Source organism: Monodelphis domestica, chromosome 2 (assembly GCF_027887165.1).
Source record: "Monodelphis domestica isolate mMonDom1 chromosome 2, mMonDom1.pri, whole genome shotgun sequence".
NCBI lineage: Eukaryota > Metazoa > Chordata > Mammalia > Didelphimorphia > Didelphidae > Monodelphis > Monodelphis domestica.
The window spans coordinates 34,307,335-34,323,915 of record NC_077228.1 but is presented as its reverse complement, the minus strand read 5'-3'; the positions used below and the strand labels follow the sequence as shown (position 1 = coordinate 34,323,915).

General features: G+C 44.9%; 1 protein-coding gene across 7 annotated transcripts in view; it reads left to right on the top strand.

Moving 5' to 3' along the window:
* SZT2 (SZT2 subunit of KICSTOR complex) overlaps window positions 1-16,581 on the top strand; it is a 75,548-nt gene that overhangs the window by 13,000 nt on the left and 45,967 nt on the right. For all 7 annotated transcript variants that reach the window (XR_008916057.1, XM_056815303.1, XM_056815301.1 and 4 more), the window contains exons 12-20: window positions 4,480-4,622; window positions 5,648-5,800; window positions 10,135-10,249; window positions 10,748-10,956; window positions 14,709-14,924; window positions 15,041-15,119; window positions 15,942-16,036; window positions 16,156-16,324; window positions 16,419-16,533. Coding sequence is in view for 6 of the 7 variants with exons in the window: in XM_056815303.1 (XP_056671281.1) it covers window positions 4,480-4,622; window positions 5,648-5,800; window positions 10,135-10,249; window positions 10,748-10,956; window positions 14,709-14,924; window positions 15,041-15,119; window positions 15,942-16,036; window positions 16,156-16,324; window positions 16,419-16,533 (1,294 nt within the window). In the remaining variant the exon portion in view is untranslated. The remainder of the gene's footprint in view (window positions 1-4,479; window positions 4,623-5,647; window positions 5,801-10,134; window positions 10,250-10,747; window positions 10,957-14,708; window positions 14,925-15,040; window positions 15,120-15,941; window positions 16,037-16,155; window positions 16,325-16,418; window positions 16,534-16,581) is intronic.

Here is a 16,581-nt window from a genome sequence, read left to right as displayed (position 1 = left end):
ATGAAATATCAGTTCCAAGGCAGAAGGGCATTAAGGGCAAGGCAATGAAGGTTTTGTTTTGTTTTGTTTCTGTTTTAGAAACAACGAAGACATAGGGGTAAGGAATAGGCAATGGGGGTTAAGTGACTTGCCCAGAGTCACACAACTGGGAAGTGTAAGAGGTCAGATTTGAACCCAGGACCTTCCACCTCTGGGTTTGGCACTCTATCCATTGAACCACCTAGATGCCCCCAGCTTATACCCTATTAAGGGAGGCCGTGTAGACATGTATAAGGAAATATGAAATATATACTCAGTGCTTTTTTGTGAAGACACTAGCAGGTTGGGTGAATCAGGAAAGGAAAGAAAGGCCTCACTTAGGTCTTATGAGCTTTGAAGGAGATCTCCCAATGGAATATCTCAGAGATCTGGGTTTGACTTTTTGTTCTTTAACACGTTTATCAACGACTTGCAAAAAGCATGGTTGTCAAACTTACATGTGATACAAAGTTAGGAAGCAATGCTAATACAGAGATCTAAACCTATTTGATCTCAACTAACTGAAGCTTTGGGTTGAATCTAATGTTGAAAAATCATTAGGATTGCTAAATGTACCCTTAGATTCAAAAAACCAACTTCCTAAGTAGAATATGGGGAAAGAATAGGCAGATATCCATACACCTGAGAAATGATGTGAGAGATTTGGGAGAACATGAGTCAGCAGTGGTGGCACGGAGCTGCTACCAAAGTGAATGGCATCTTCGAATGCAGTGAGTGGCCTGGCTTCCAGAAATAAGGAGGCCAGACCACATTTGGAAGAAAGACATTGACCAGCCAACCAGGATGGAAAAGGACCTTGCAACTTTGCTGAGTGTGGATCATTTGAAGGAAGACTCAGAGGATATTCAAGTGTTTTCAAGTACTTAAGGCTGTTGTATATAGGAGGCTATCTTATGGACTTGTGTCAGCTTGGCTCCAGAAGGCAGCAATAAGAATGATGGGAGATTTTCAAAGAAACAAATTTAGACGGAATTTCAGGAAAAACTACATGAATATTAGAGCTCACCAATGTGGAAGGGACAGCCTTAGGAAGTAGTGGATGCATCATATTTTTGGCATGATACTCATTTCCTCTTGGCCTTCATCTCTCACCTTCTTACCCTTTCTTGTTATGAAGCAAAATGATTAAACAAAACCAGTATATGAAGTATCTACATCTGAGTCTGTATTTCATTGCACATCCAGTATAGATCCTGGCTCTCCATAGTGGAAGAAGCTGTGTTTCATCATTGGTTCTCTGGGACTAAGGTTGGTCCTTGCAATTAATTAGAGTACCATTGCTTTTTAAGTATCATTTTTATTTTTGTCAGTCTGTGACTACTTTCCTCGGCTCAGCCAAACTAATTCAAGGAGACATCACCAGCAAGCCAGCTACCTAGAGGGGAATCCTTTGGACCTAGCATGAAACAAAAGAATTCCAGTGTATTCAGACCATCTTTAAACCTTGACATAGCCATCAGTATTCTACGCAGGAGGTAGCTCCTTGTTCAGTGGTCAGTGCTGGGAGAACTGAATGTTCTCAATCTTGACCATAATCAAAACCAGAAAACAGAAGAAAGTTACAGGTTTTAAAGGCAAATATAACTGGGTGGAATTGGCTTTATTCTGCCTCCAAAGACAAATTGCTTCACTTCATGTGGTGCTTAGTTATCTTCTGTTGCATTATTTATAATAGGGTTTGTGAAAAGACCACCAGGAAGATCATTTGAGTTTATGTGCCAGCATCTGTTGCAGAGGATGAAGAAGCAGAGAAAGTGTGGGAAGAACTTATTACAACCTACTCAACTAAACCAAGATGTTCTTTGATAACTTCAGTGTAGGTGAGAATAACAACAAAATTGTAGAAGACAAAGAACGAGAGTGAGAGGAACCAAAGGCTTGTCTACATACCAAAGCCTCGAATCCAAATGTCATGAAAATTTTCTTTGGAAAAAGAACAGAGGCAACTAGGTTCCACCAAACCTGGGATCAAGTAGACATGGATTCAAATCTGGCCTCAGACACTCCTAGCTGTGAGACCCTGGGCAAGCCATTTAACCCTAGTTGTCTAACCCTTGACCTTCTACCTTAGAGTCATTGCTAATACAGAAAGTGAGAGATTAAAGAAAAAAGAATAGGAAAGCAGTGAATGTGATTAGCAACAAATTTGTTGTTCTTTGTTTCATCCTATGAAAAAAATATCAAATAATTTCCAAAAAATGAAATTGATTGCATTTTGTCAGACGAGCATGTATGTGTTCCTGACTCAGAAATCTTTGCTAAAATAGCTTTTTTGTATAGACAGATTACTGACTTGTTAAAGCAGAGTTAAAAATTAATTGTTCAATTGTTGTACTCATGTCTGACTCTTTGTGACTCCACTTAGAGTTTTCTTGGCAAAGGATACAAAATTTCCTTGTCCAGCTCATTTTACAGATGAGGAAAGTGAGGCAAACAAAGTTAAATCACAGCTAGTAAATTTCTGAGGCCTCATTTGAACTCATGTTTTTCTGACTCTGGGTATTGGTTCCAAGGCAGAAGAGTGGTAAGGGCTAGGCAATGGGGGTTAAGTGACTTGCCCAGGGTCACACAGCTGGGAAGTGTCCGAGGCCAGATTTGAACCCAGGACCTCCTGTCTCTAGACCTGGCTCTCAATCCACTGAGCTACTCAGCTGCCCTGTTATAAAGATATTTTATTTTTTACCAGTTTTACCATAATTGTAATAACATATAATAACATCCAAAGTGTCTCCTTTCTCCTTCCCTCCCCTTTCCTGGGACTGGCAAGCAATTTGATCTGGTTAAACATGTATCATCATGCAAAATATTTCCATATTGTTCATTTTTGTAAGAGAATAAAGAATGATGGCACTTTGAACAGAAATAGGAAAGTTTGGAGGAGGAGAGGTTTTGGGAGAAAGATAACCAGTTCTGCTTCAGACATGTTGTGTTTGAGCTGTCTCCAGGACTTCCATTTCATCCAGTGCGGTGATGTAGTTGAAACTCAAGAGGGGAGAGGCTGGGGCTCTCTAGGGTTTTCCCTCTGAGATTGCCTTGTATTTCATTTGTCTGTACTCACAAAATGTATGTACTGTGTAAGAAATATAATTGGGGTTTTGACTCAATAAGAGATTTATACAGTTATATTGTGGTTGCCGATTTAAAAATATTATAGCTTAAATCAAAATGACTTTTAGCAGCTTTTATTTACAAAGAGGTGGAAAGAGTGAAAGTGGAAAATGTAAATAGACAGATTCTTAACAAGCCTACCAGTCCTAAGAGCTTCTCCAGGAAAGTGAAGTCCAGTTCAGCACCCTGGTAGGAGGATTCCTCAGGTCTCCATCTCTGCTTGGAGTTTTCAGCCAGAATTCTACCAACGCAGCCTCCTCCAAAGCCAAGGCAGACATCTCCGCCACTCACCCAGCAAGCCAACGCAGGATCCAGGAAGGAATGGGCCTCTCCAAAGCCAAGGAAGCAAAAAGTCCTCCTCTAGCTGCACTCACCAACACAGAGAGAGTGACTGAATCCTTCCGCTGGCCTTTTTAAAGCATTTTTTCCATGTCACTTCCTGTTGCTCCCCCACTTTATGGGAATATGCCTAGCACTGCCTGGGGGTGGGGGCAGTGGCCTTTGGAGATGTCAGTTACTCTAGTAAGTGACTTCTGGCCTTTCTGGTTTGGACCTCTTCTCTGTGCTCAGGCGTAGAACCACTGAGTCAAAGGCTATGCTTAGTTTATTGGCTTTTGGAGCCAACTTGTTTTCCATCCTACCAGGCAAGATGAGGCTCCTCGATGAGTGTATATTGATCATAGGGCTCTATAAAAAGTATTTATCAGTAAGTAAATGCAAAATGGGGAGTGTCTTATTGCTATCATGTTGGGTTGGGAGAAGTGAAATCTCAGGACTGGTTTCATTTCTTTTTCTCCTGGTGATTTGGAGTGGGAAGTCTGTTGCTTTTTCCAGGTAAGGATCCTCTAACTAGCATGGGACTTAGGGGCCTGCAAGATGGGAAGGGATTGAATTCAAATGAGCAATTGAACTATCTCAGGTTTATATTAGAGACTGCTAGTGGGGCAGTGGATAGAGTTCTAGGCCTAGCATCAGCAAGGCCTGAGTTCAAGTCCTACCTCAGTCTTGGGCAAATCAGTTCACCCCATTTGCCTCAGTTTTTTCCTTATCTCTAAAATGAGGTTAATAATGATATCTCTCCCAGGGTGGGTGGTAGGATCCAGTGAGATAATAATGATAAAGCCCTTGGCAAACATTGAAATGCTATGTAAATGCTCACTGTTATTCTATCTTCCTGTGGAATTGCCCTTCAGTTTCTTCATATGGCTCGCAGCTGTTCTGGGACTTCCTTTCTTTAGGATAACCTTCTTCATATCTTAGAGTTCTTCTTGTCCTGGTCATCCTCCAAGATGATCACTCTCCAGGTCATACCCATCTCTGTCCTCCCACCAGGTGCTCTCCCTTCAGCACAGTGGCTCTGACTCCTCCCACTCCCAGTTTGCTGCTTACTGGAAACCCGTTCTCTCCATGGATGCCAACTCCTGGCAGCGCTGGCTACACATGCACAGGCTGGTGCTGGTCCTTGAGCATGACACGTAAGGGCTCAGACCTGGGGGAGGGCATGAGACCATTGACTACTGCATCTGGGAGACAGACTTGTTTTTCCCTACCCCTATTATAGTGATGGCGAACCTTTTAGAGATGGAGTGCCATGTCCCTCCCCACCCCCACATGCTGGGTATGCCCTACCACCCTTACCCCACACAGAGGAGGGAGGAAGTGCTTCTATTAGACTGCTGGACAGAGGGATGGGTGATGTGAAAAAATGTTATTAGTCTGGTGGCGAGGGGGAGGGGAGCAGCTCTGCCCCAGTCCCTCTGCCTTTCTAGTAATAAACTCTAGGGGTGGGGAGGGAGGGTGGCCGAGAGACCACAGAGAGCATTCTGTGTCCATCTTTGGCACCCCTGCCATAGGTTCACTATCACTGCCCTATCAATTAGCAAGCAGCCCAGAAAACTAGGCCAGAGCCATATTAGACAGGCTTTCAATGTTAAGTGGTAGAGTTTGTATTTTAATCTCAAAGCAATAATGAGCCCTGCTTTGTGAAACAGAGGAATGCTTACTCAGACTTGAGGTTTAGGAAATCATGTTGGCAGCTGGGTAGAGAATAGATTGGAGAGAGAGAGACAAAAGGCAGAAAAACCAATGCTGTCAGAGCCTATTATCAGAATCTGGACTAGAAGAGATGAAGAACGACCGCAGCGTAGCTATGCTGTAAGTGGAGAGAAGGAAGAGGTGGGAGAGATGGTGAGGAGGTGGAATCAGCAAGACTTGGCAGCTGATTGGATGTGGGGGAGAATTGAGGTTGGCAACTAGTTTGTGAACCTAAGTGACGAATAGGGAAGAAGTCTGACAGAAATGGGAAGTGGGGAAGGGAAGGACCAATAACGAGTTTTACTTGGAGCATGGGGAGTTTGAGATGTCTACAGAACATCCAGTTTAAACTGTCCAAGAGGAGTTTGAGATATACAACTGGACCTTGGGAGAGATGAGGTAGGTCGTTAACAGGGACCCCTCTCCTTGATGCATCATGGCATCAAGGCCTTGGTTCTCCTCCTAGGCCTATCCCCAAACACCTGCACACACCAGGGAGTAATGGACGCTACAGCACCATCCAGTGCCGTATTTCACATTCTGCATTGACTTCTCTTCTCCGGGACTGGAGCAGCTTTGTGCTCGTGGAGGGTTACTCGTATGTCAAACTGCTGCACAGGTTTGTTGAGGACAGTGCATAGGTATGTGTGTTTGGGTTTGGGTGTGGGTGTGGTATGGGTGCGCATGCATGCACACATGCCTTTTTGTGTCTGTGCCTATATGTGAGTGCGTGCGTACGTGCGTGTGTGTGTGTGTGTGTGTCCATCCAAGGCAAAGGAGACCAGAGTCAAGGACAGAAAGTTGAATCTCTGTCTGGGGAAAGGAAGCTGATATAAGAATAAAACAACTTTCAAATCTTTTGAATCCATATTTTGGAACCTAAGTCTTATAGGTGGCTTGAAGGATTTTAATCTAGTGAAGAAGGGCAGGGTTTGAATCTAGGGTGGAGAAACTGAGTAAAACTTTAAGGTGAACCAACCTCCAGCTCCCAAATTAGCCTTTTGAAAGAGAGCTAAGATTAAGGACTACTAAGGATGACATTGGATGTAGAGCCTGAAGAAAGCTCAGGAGTGAAAAGGAGAAGATAGTTGGCAACTCAAGGCATGGTAAGAAAAGAAAGTTAGGTAGGACCATTAGAGGGTGAGGCACATTGACAGAGCAATTTGTTGGGTGAGACAAATTGGGGCCTGGAAGAAGCCTAATGTCCTAATGAAATTGAGTGGGAGGTTGTCAAGTTGTTAAGATGCATAATAGGCCTTGAAATTTTAGCCAGGTGCTTAGGATTGAGTTGTAAACATGCACAAGTAATTCAGAAGAACAAGACTCTAAGTAATAGCCAACATTGATGGAGTGTATAAAGTTTTGCAGAGAGCTTTCCCTATGTTATCTCATTAATCTTCACAACAACCCTGGAAAGTGGGTGCTGTTGTTATCCCCACTTTACATGTGTCATTGATCAAGACCTATTTCCATAGTATTAATATTAGCACCAGGGTGATCTTTTAGAGTCTACATCCCCAGTTATATCTCCATCGACCCATATGTATCTCCACTTTAAAGAGGAAGAAACTGAAGGGGGCAAATGTGAAGTAGCTTGCCCAGGGTCACATAGCTAATATTGTCTGATGCTGACTGAAATCTAGTCTTCCTGCCATCAAGTCCATCCACCACCACTTTATCCACTTGCCTCCTAGATACTTGCAGAATTTCAGCCATCATGGATAGTAGGTGAAGTTGTGCAATGACTGCATCAGATGTGTAGTGTTTATATTTCTTCCTTAAGTTGAGAGACTACTTGGGCTGTAGGTAGACTGAATCTTTCTCCTGGAGGAGAGCCTTGTGGTTCTCAGAGAAGCCTTTCCATGTTCCAGGTTGGTAAGGAGAATGAAATGTTCCTAAAAGAAATTGAAACCAGACTTTGATGGGAGACAAAGGAAGGGATACATGATGGTGGTCAGGACATTGGAGGCAGAGGAATATTACCTAGAGGAGGAAAGGTTAGAGAGGATATCTAAACAATTGGAGCCTCTTCTTGAAGAGTCAAGAGCTAGCTGCTCATTGTCCCGTTTCCTGCCCCCTCCCCCCAACACACAGCTTATTCCAAGAAGCTCCCATCCAGGATGATCCAGGGATCATCCAGCAAGAAAAAGGCAGAGGGTTGGCTAGGTGGGAGTGGACAGAATTCTAGGAATAGAGGTGGGAAACCCTGGTTTCAAATCTGGCCCCAAACATATCTTAGCTGTGCAATTCTGGTCAGGTCACTTAACTCCCATTACCTAGCCCTTACTGCTCTTCTGCCTTAAAGCCAATACTTTGTTTTGATTCTGAGCCAAGAGGTAAAGGTGTTAAAAAGAAAAAAAGAGGCAGAAGAGAAGAGCAATGGTAGTTAGTGCCCCTCAAAGAGTAATTTTAATGGTTCAGGGTCAACTTGGCAAGAGGTCTGCAGTGGAATATCCCAGTGATCTGTGTTTGGCCCTTTATTGTTTAACATTGTTATCATTGACTTAGACACAAGCTTGGTGGCATGATCAAGTCTTCAGATGACTCAAAGGTGGGAGAGACAGTACATTGGAAGCAGTGTCAGGATATTGACAGAGTAGAGCTATGGCCTGGATCTAATAAGATGAATTTCAGTAGAGACGAATGTAAAGTCACCCTCAGGTACAATAAAAATCAGCTTCCCAAGGAAGGATAGAGAAGGCTTGGTTAAAGAGCAGTTATGACAAAATCTGGGAGTTTTAGTGGACTGCAAACTCAATGAGAATGAGAAATGTGACCCAGCACAAAGGGACCTTGTGCTAGTTTAGGAGAGAGAGTGCTTTAAGGAATAGGGAGGGTAGCACCCTCCCCTTATGAGATATTATCAGAAATATTGTGTTCAGGACTGGGGACCATAGTTTAAGAAGGACATGATAATAAGATAAACCAGGATAGCATTGGGCTATGAATAATTGATTAAAGGACCTATCCATGTTTAACATGGAGAAGATAAGATTTTGGGAAGATGGAATGACTGTGCCCAATCATTTGAAGAGCTGTCATGAATGGAAAGTTTAGATGTCTTGTGTTTGGTCTCTTGAGTAGAACCAGGAGCAATGGGAGAAAGTTGCATGTTAGGACGAACTGCCAAAATGAGTACTGAAATTGGAACTAAGTTGGCTCCAGGAAAGGATGGGCTCCCTTTCCTTAGGATTCTTCAAGAACAAGCCAAAGGACAATTCCTTTCTTGTATGGGTTAGATTATGTACATCATGACACATTAAATAGGTGATTTGTTAAGAGTAAAAGACTTATTGATGCATGAGTTATCCACGAATCAACCAAGTGAATATCAAAATATAAAAAGAAAGAATAACAATAAGAGTAAGACACTATATATTTGTGGAGTACTACAGTGAGATCTTTGACATAGTCTTTCCCCAGGAGCAAACTGTGGAATGATGAACTTTTAGAAGCCCTGGGGGGGGGGGGGGGGGGGAGAACTTCAGCCAAACTCTAAAGATTGGTGGCCTGGGGGTAGGGAACTTGGACAGAAACTTCCAAGGATCAGTAATGTTGCTTGCTAGGCAGCTAAAGAAATCCATTGAAGATGGGTTGATACATATAGAGAGAGCAACTTAATTTAGAGAAGCCCTATTATGCTCGAAAATGTATTTAATTATGATTTTTTAAAAACACACACACACACACAAAGTTGAAACAACCACACCTAATTTAAATAAATAACTGAGCATCAAAAATGAGTTATGAACATTACAAATGATACTAACTACAATACTTTCTTCTTGAAGGTAAACCATTTAAAATGACCACAACAGGGAGGCCAGAAAGGCCTCCAAAATGCCTTAGCCTACAAATATCCAACTTACTTGCCAAAAGTAAAGATGGTTGCCAAGGGCAACTCTGCTTTCAGACATGAATTCATTTCCAAAATCTTGCCAGAAAGAGTGATGGATGATTTTGAGCAATATTTTCTCATAAAGCATAGAGAAGCAACAGAGAGTAAAACCAGTCCAAAGAAAGCCTGACAAGCTATCCAACTAAGCAGTCAACCCCAGGGCATTCAAAGATGAACATGGAAGAAAGACTACAAAGGAAAGAAAAATGGGAAAAGTCTGCAAAAATAATTAAAAAAAAATTTTTTTTTAAACCCTTACCTTCCGTCTTGGAGTCAATACAGTGTATTGGTTCCAAGGCAGAAGAGTGGTAAGGGCTAGGCAATGGGGGTCAAGTGACTTGCCCAGGGTCACACAGCTGGGAAGTGTCTGAGGCCAGATTTGAACCTAGGACCTCCCGTCTCTAGGCCTAGCTCAATCCACTGAGCTACCCAGCTGCCCCCTGCAAAAATCATTTTAATAGACTCTTCCCCATGGAGGACAGTAGGATCACATACTTGGATCCTAACATCTGAAGTCCTTTTGGAGGATGCAGAAATGGTACTAAAGAAGAAAAGGCAGGAAAAGCAGTCAAATTAGGCCACATGTATATAGAAGAAATCTCTGTGGAAAGAAGTATAATTGTGAGAGTTATCTAGAGATAAATAAGCAAGTTTCTGAAGGAGGGGAAGAGATCAAAGATTTAGAAAAGCTTGAAGACTAGAACAAGCAGATGTGTACATGGGGTGAGGGTGGGGTGGGGTTGGAGTAAAGAGGTTGAGGACTATATACTCATGTATGCATGTGTATGTGAGAGAAATGACTGAGGTTCAGATTCAGCTTTGAGTTGTCTTCATGTGTTCTTAGGTATGGGAGGCTTCCTACATGACATCTTATCCCTCACTGACCCCTGCCACTTTTGCCACTGAGGATCCCTAAGTCTACCTCATCCATAGCCCGAGTCTTTTATTTCCATTGATCCCTAAATTTTCTCCCATGGCTTTTAGATTTCTCTTACCTCCCTACTAACTGACCCCACATTTACCCCTACCCTTGCTAACCTCTCATGTCTCCTTAGTGCCCCAGACCTGCCCCCTTCCTCCTTCTACATGGTCCGAATCATCTCCAAAGCTCCGTGCATGGTGCTCAGACTTGGTTTCCCCATCGGCACGCCAGCCCAGTTACGCAATAAGGTGAGGTCATGAGGCCTGGGATTGGGTCGGAATACAATTAATCTTACCATTTCCCTCTGAATCCCTTCTGGGGAGGTAGTGATTTCCTCTTCCTTAAAGGTGGCAGGGACCCAGGGAGTTAGGCAGAGAACCTAGAACTCTTGCTCCTCCCTCCCTATCATTGCTTCTCCTCTACCTCTGAGTGGTCTGGGTAAATTTATATCCTTTTTTCAGCTCCATGGATTCAAGGTAAGTGGGGATGGGAATCTGGCCATGTCCTCTCTGTGGCATAGGGGAGCCACCCAGAGATTTGGAAGCAGCAGAATTGGGTTAGAATCCTGAATCTACCATTTACCTTTCTTATTACCTTGATAGTAAGTCCTTCTCTTTGGATCTTAGTTTCCTTGAAGGAGTTGAACTCAGTGACTTCCAACCAGCCCTACATCTGGAATCACATGATTCTCTGACCATTACTGACATAAAAGAGAATGATTCTTTGCTTTTGGTTTTGACCTCCAGATTGTGGATGAGCTGCGGGAGGAGATCTTGAAGCTGCGCTTCCCCCACCGTGTACAGAGCAAGGAGGCCACCCCCAAGGTGAAGCGGAAAGGACTTGGGGCAGGCAACTCCCCCTCAAAATCTCCCCCACTTCTTGTGCCTCAACCCACCTTGTCTGATCGGCCCTGCCTGATAGTCCTGCAGAAGCCCCTGGATAAGCTACTGATCAGGTCAGACAACTGAGGGAGGGGTCTAATGAGGTGGGGTTCAAGGGGGAGTCTGGGAAGTGACAGGATTTTGTGTTGGGACTTAGAAATGTAAAGTAAGGTTTTAGGGGAAACTGATGGAACAGAATAGGAAATGAAGGGTCTGGGGAGACTAGAAGATCTAAGGGAATGACCATACTAAGACCAGCCTACACTCTTCCAGACCTTTGTGTGTAATCAGTCCTTGCTGATCATTGGCTACTTTAATGACAAATAGAGGCCATTTCTAACTCTCCCATTTCTGTTTCTCTAAGCCCCTCCAACTCATCATCTGTCTTCCCTTAGTGCCAGCTTTGGAAGAAGAGGTGACCTTTCCCTTTGACTAGGCCCACCTTCTCCCCATGGACATTGCCCTGGTGATCACTGACACTCCTGCTTGATGGGCTTCTGTGCTGCCTGTAAATATGTCCAGCTTTCAGTTGTCCTAGAAAAATCCTTCCTTGCCCCTGCCATCAACTCAGATCATTATCTCACAGCTCCCTCTCCTCAGGCAACTTAATGGGGGAAAAAAAACAAACAAAAACTGTCTGTACTTTTGGCTTCCACTTCCTGGTTTCCTACTCATTTTTCTGCTCCATAGTTTGTCTTTTCTCCTCCTTACTCAAAAGCAACTGCGCTCTTTAGAGTTCCCAAATGTCTCCTAATTGCCAGATCCTTGATCAATCAGTCCGTCAGTAAACATTTATTCAGCTCCTTCTATGTGCCAGGTATTATGCTAAGCACTGGGGCTTCAGAGAAAGGCAAAAGACAGTCTCAAGGAACTCAGTCAGAGGAGAGCAACTCTATGGATACAACTATGAACAAAGAAGCTACTGACAAGATAAATTGGAGATAATCAGAAATGGCAAGGTGCTAATATTAAGGGGGACAGGAGAGACTTCTTATAGTAGGTGGGATTTTAGCTGGAACTTGAAAGAAGCAAAGATGAGGAGGGAGAGTAGTCCAGGCATTGAAGTCAGTAAAAATGAATGGCCAGGAAGCTCTTGACCTCTTTGCAGCCTTCGACCTTACTGAGTAGGCCTTCCTTCAATATTGTCTCCTCAGTTCTTCCTAGTTCTCCCTACTTGTTTAAGCTTCCTTTACTCTGTCCTGCCTACTAAGTATGGGTGTCCCCCAGGACTCTGTCCTGAATCCCTTTCCCTCTCTCTCTCTCTACTGTTCAGGCAATTTCTTCAGCTCCCATGGGTTGATTCAGTCAATCACCAGGCATTTACTACATTTTTACTGTATGCTAGACTCATAGTGTGTGCTAGGTATACAAAGACAAAACTAGATACAGCCTACTAAGGACCAGTGTATGCAAACATAAATTAAAAAACCAAGTAGATACAAGAGAAATACAAGGGGATTTGGGGGTGGAGCACTGGGAGCTAAGGGAGTGGAAGGCCCCACATACACTATGACATTTGAGCTGAGCTTTGAAGGGATTCTAAAGGGAAGGAAGAGAGCATTCCAGATATGGGGAGACAGCCTGGGCAAAAGCTCAGAGTTGGGAATTGGAAAGTCCTCTTATAGAAATATCAATGAGGCCAGACAACTGTGCTGTAGAGTCTGTGAATAGGATGTGTAATCAACCTGGAAAGATAGAAGGGAACAGGTCAGGAAGGATTTTAATTGCTCAACAGAGGCTTGAATTTCATTGCAGAGGTATTAGGGAGCCCCTGGAGCTTTTTGCACACCCCTAGAGTGACATGGTCAGACTTATATTCTAGAAGTATTGTGAAGAATCCTTGGAAGTGGGGAGCTATCTGAGACAGAGAGACCAGTTAGAAGACAATTACGTAGTCTAGGTAAGAAGTGCAGAGGACAAAAATTAGGGTGATGATGGTGGATGTATATGAGAAATGTGAAAACTGAAAAAGATTTGGTAATGATTGGATGTGGGGAATGAGTGGGAGTAAGGAGGCAAGGGTGATAGATACTGATACCAAGCCAGGGTGATTAGGAGGGCCTGCTGCCCTCAGCAGAAATATGGAATTGGGGAAGATGTCATGAGTTCAGATTTGGATACCATGAAGAGGAAATGGCCAATAGATAGTTAGAAATATAGGAGAGGGGCCAAGTCTGGATTAATAAATATGGGAGTCATCTTTCTAGAGTCAATAATCGGACTCACCTAAAGCAATGAAATCACCAAGACAAATCCAGGATGGACCCTTGAGCTGTACCCATAGTTAACGGCTGGACATGGATAATATTCAGCAAAAATATCCATTAAGAAAAAGCATTCAGACAGGGAGGAGGAGAAACAGAACAGGCAGTGAGAGCGTGAGAACCAAGAAAGGAGGGTGTCCAGGAAAAGAGGGCAATGGACAGTGTCAAAGACTGCACAAAGGACAGGGAAAAGGTCAGGCTGGAGAAAAGGCCATGGACCATGCAATGATGAGGTCCCTGATGACGTGAGAGAGCTGTGTCAGTAAGTGATGGGACTTCAGAAATGAGCCAGAGGACAGGAAAGCCTAGAGGTAGCCACAGTAGACTTTTTTTCTGGGAGTTTGCCTGTGAAAGGGAGGCTTGGGAAGTTGAAGAGAGTTTTTTAAGGTGAGGAAGATAAGGGAAGCAGAGATAGGTGAGAGGGACAGAGACAGAGAGAAAGAGAGGGAGAGAGGAAGAGACAGAGATAGGGATTGCAGGAATAGAGATAGGGGGCTAGCTGTGATAAGGCCCAGGAAAGGATAATGTGGTTAGCTAGGCACACAGAGAGCTGGATGGGGAGGGGGTTAAGATGAAAGAGAAGACTCATAGATTTCTTGATCTCATAAGCAGAACAGTTTTTGGTGGTGGTGAGGTCAAAAGTGTGCTTGTCCCCATTTGTGACTGAGGTGGAAAAAAAGAAGGTCCCAGGAGCAGATGAGCTTGGAGGTCAGGGTGTTGGAGGCAACAGCAATCCATCTACATGTTGAAATCTCCAGGTATTGGAACAGAGGTTGGGGTGGAGAGGAAGGAGTGTGAGAGCCAGATACTGGAACCCCAAGGGAAAGGAGAATGTGTGATGTAACAAATATTTTAAATATCACAATGACCCTTTCTTTTGCCATTACTATTGCTCCCATCCCCTACTAAAAACAAAGAAAGAGGAGGAATAACCCTCATAATACAAGCTGGCTAGTAAGCTATAGGAATCCCTCTAGAGACCACATACCTCACATCCCATCACCTCTTTGGGAGGAGGCCAGGAATATGCTTCATGCTGGCTTGTTACCTTGATCAGGGTTCTGAAATCTTTCAAAGATATCCATCTTTCTCATGTTGTCCTTGTATGAATGCCCTTCACTCTGGCAGCTCCAACTACCTTGGCCTGAAATTGTCTCTTTCATCATTTCTTTCAGCACAGTAATATTCCATTACATTAATATGCCGTAATTTGTTCTACAGTTCCCTAGTAGATGGGCATCCTCTTGGATTCTAGTTATTTTCTTTTTTCCTTTTAACCCTCCCCCTTCAGAATTAGGAAGTTCACTGCCTACCATAGTAAAGGTGCTAAGGAAATGTTTTTTGAATTGGACTGAAGTCTGGGGTGGAGAGTAGGGTCAGAGTCCAGAATTTAGAGACAGGAGCCTTGACATAGAGGAGTAGCATGGGGGGAAGACCAGGGGCCTTACCTTGGAGGCAGAAGCCATGGGACTAAGAGGATATTGAGAAAGTTCCCCTCAGGAATGAGGAGGTATAGTTCCTGGCTAGACTGGGAGTAATATTTTGGTTCCCCTGATGCACAGGTATGAAAAGCTACCCCTGGATTACCGAGCACCCTTCATGCTGACCCTGGAGCCTCCAGGCCCATTGCCCCTGGTATCTGGCCGCTCAGCCTCCTCTAGCCTGGCCTCCTTGTCACGATACCTCTATCATCAGAGATGGGTATGGACTGTCCAGCCTGCCCTGGCCCCTGTCCTCCCTCTCAGTGCTGTTGCCCAGCTGCTCTCCACACTTACTGAGTAAGTGATCTGACCTTGACATGTTCCTCCTTAGCCCCTCCAAGGTGGTGGGGCCTGCAGGGGTGATCCTTGGTTCTGTTGATTCTGTTTCTGACTTAATCTCTTCTGGGCTCCAGAGTCCGTCTGGCTGAGGGTTTCCATTTTGCCTCCAGTGGGGAAGGAATTATTACAATGGTCCTAGAGCTTCCAATCCAGGTATTTTCTCTTTTTCCCATCCTCAATGAGCCCCCACTACCTCTCAAAGACACTGCACCCTTTCCTCTATCCCCCAACACACGAGAAACATAAACCTCTTAGTTCTAAATGACATCCATGGGGGGGTCAAAATAGGGCTCCAAGGGATCCCAGCCTCAGGCGACCCATGCAGCCCCTAGTACCCAGGGAAGTCCCTGATGCCTCCTCCCTACTCATCCACTGCCCCCATGCCTTAAATGCCAAATTCTTCCAAATTTAATCTTGGGTATCCCTTCCTTAGCCTTTGATGCTGAGGCAGAGGGTGGGTTTCTTAAAGGAGCATGACTAATAAGCAAAGAATGAAGGTGCGCCTAGTGCCCAAGTCTTGCCATCTCATCCTTACATGCTTGTAGTCTAGTACCATTTCTAGACCAACCAGCTTGGCTCCTGTCCCCAGATCCCCTGGGCATATGGCTTCTGTCACAGAAGCTTCTTCTGCCGGGCAAGCCTCATTTGGGCCTACACCAGTCTCCTTCATTGCTAAGTCCTGGATTCAGAGGACTTGCCTAGGCACCTAGCCCCTTCTTTCTGACCCCTGGTGGTCCAACCACAACTCTGACCCTTTCTCTGCTGTCCTCCAGTCCTGTCACATGGTTTTCTCCTCCAGCCCCTGGGTTGGTGTTGACCATGAGCTTCTCTGCTCCATAGGTGCAATGGCACTGTAGCATTCCCAGCTTGGCAGGATCCTGCCATGCCCCATGGACCTGTCCCAACACTTCCCAGCAGGAACAGGGTGGCATGGGGTTTTGTTTGGGTTTCTCATGTCCTTGTCCCTACTGACAGAGTGAGTCTACTGGCGTGGCAGGAGGAAATGAAACCCCTACTTGCATTGTGCAGTATCTCCTCTTCCCTCCTCATTCCACCTCTACCAAGGACAGGTGAGCCTGGAACCCCAACTTTATGGGATGCCCCAACTTTATGCCTGCTACGTGGCCATGGAGTGCATGTCTTAGCCCCCATGGCACCTGGCACCTCTCTGAGGGTCTTTCCTGGGCAGCTTTTCTACAGATGATGACAATGACGCAGAAGTAGAAGCCCTGGAGGGAGATTCTGAGCTGAACTTGGTCACTGAGGTCTGGGTGGAGCCCCAGTGTGGTCGTGTGGGCCCTGGCCCTGAGGGCTGCAGGCATCTTCGTGGCCTGACCTACCCGGAGATTCCCCGAGCAGTGAGTCCCGGCCCCATCCGAGTCCTACCACCTGTTTGACCCCCAGACTGGCCTCAAGTCCTCACTGGGGCCTCTGCTCCTTTCCTCCTCACAGCTCTTTCCCAGGGATGTTGCCTGCGTTGGCTCCATGCTCAGCTTTGAGTACCTAAGCCATCTCTGCCAGAGCAAGGAATGGAGCCCCCCACCCTCCGAGCCCAGGGCTCCTGATGGTCAGTGCTGGCCAGCAAGGCTGGGAGGGAAGAACCTGCCTCCTGCCC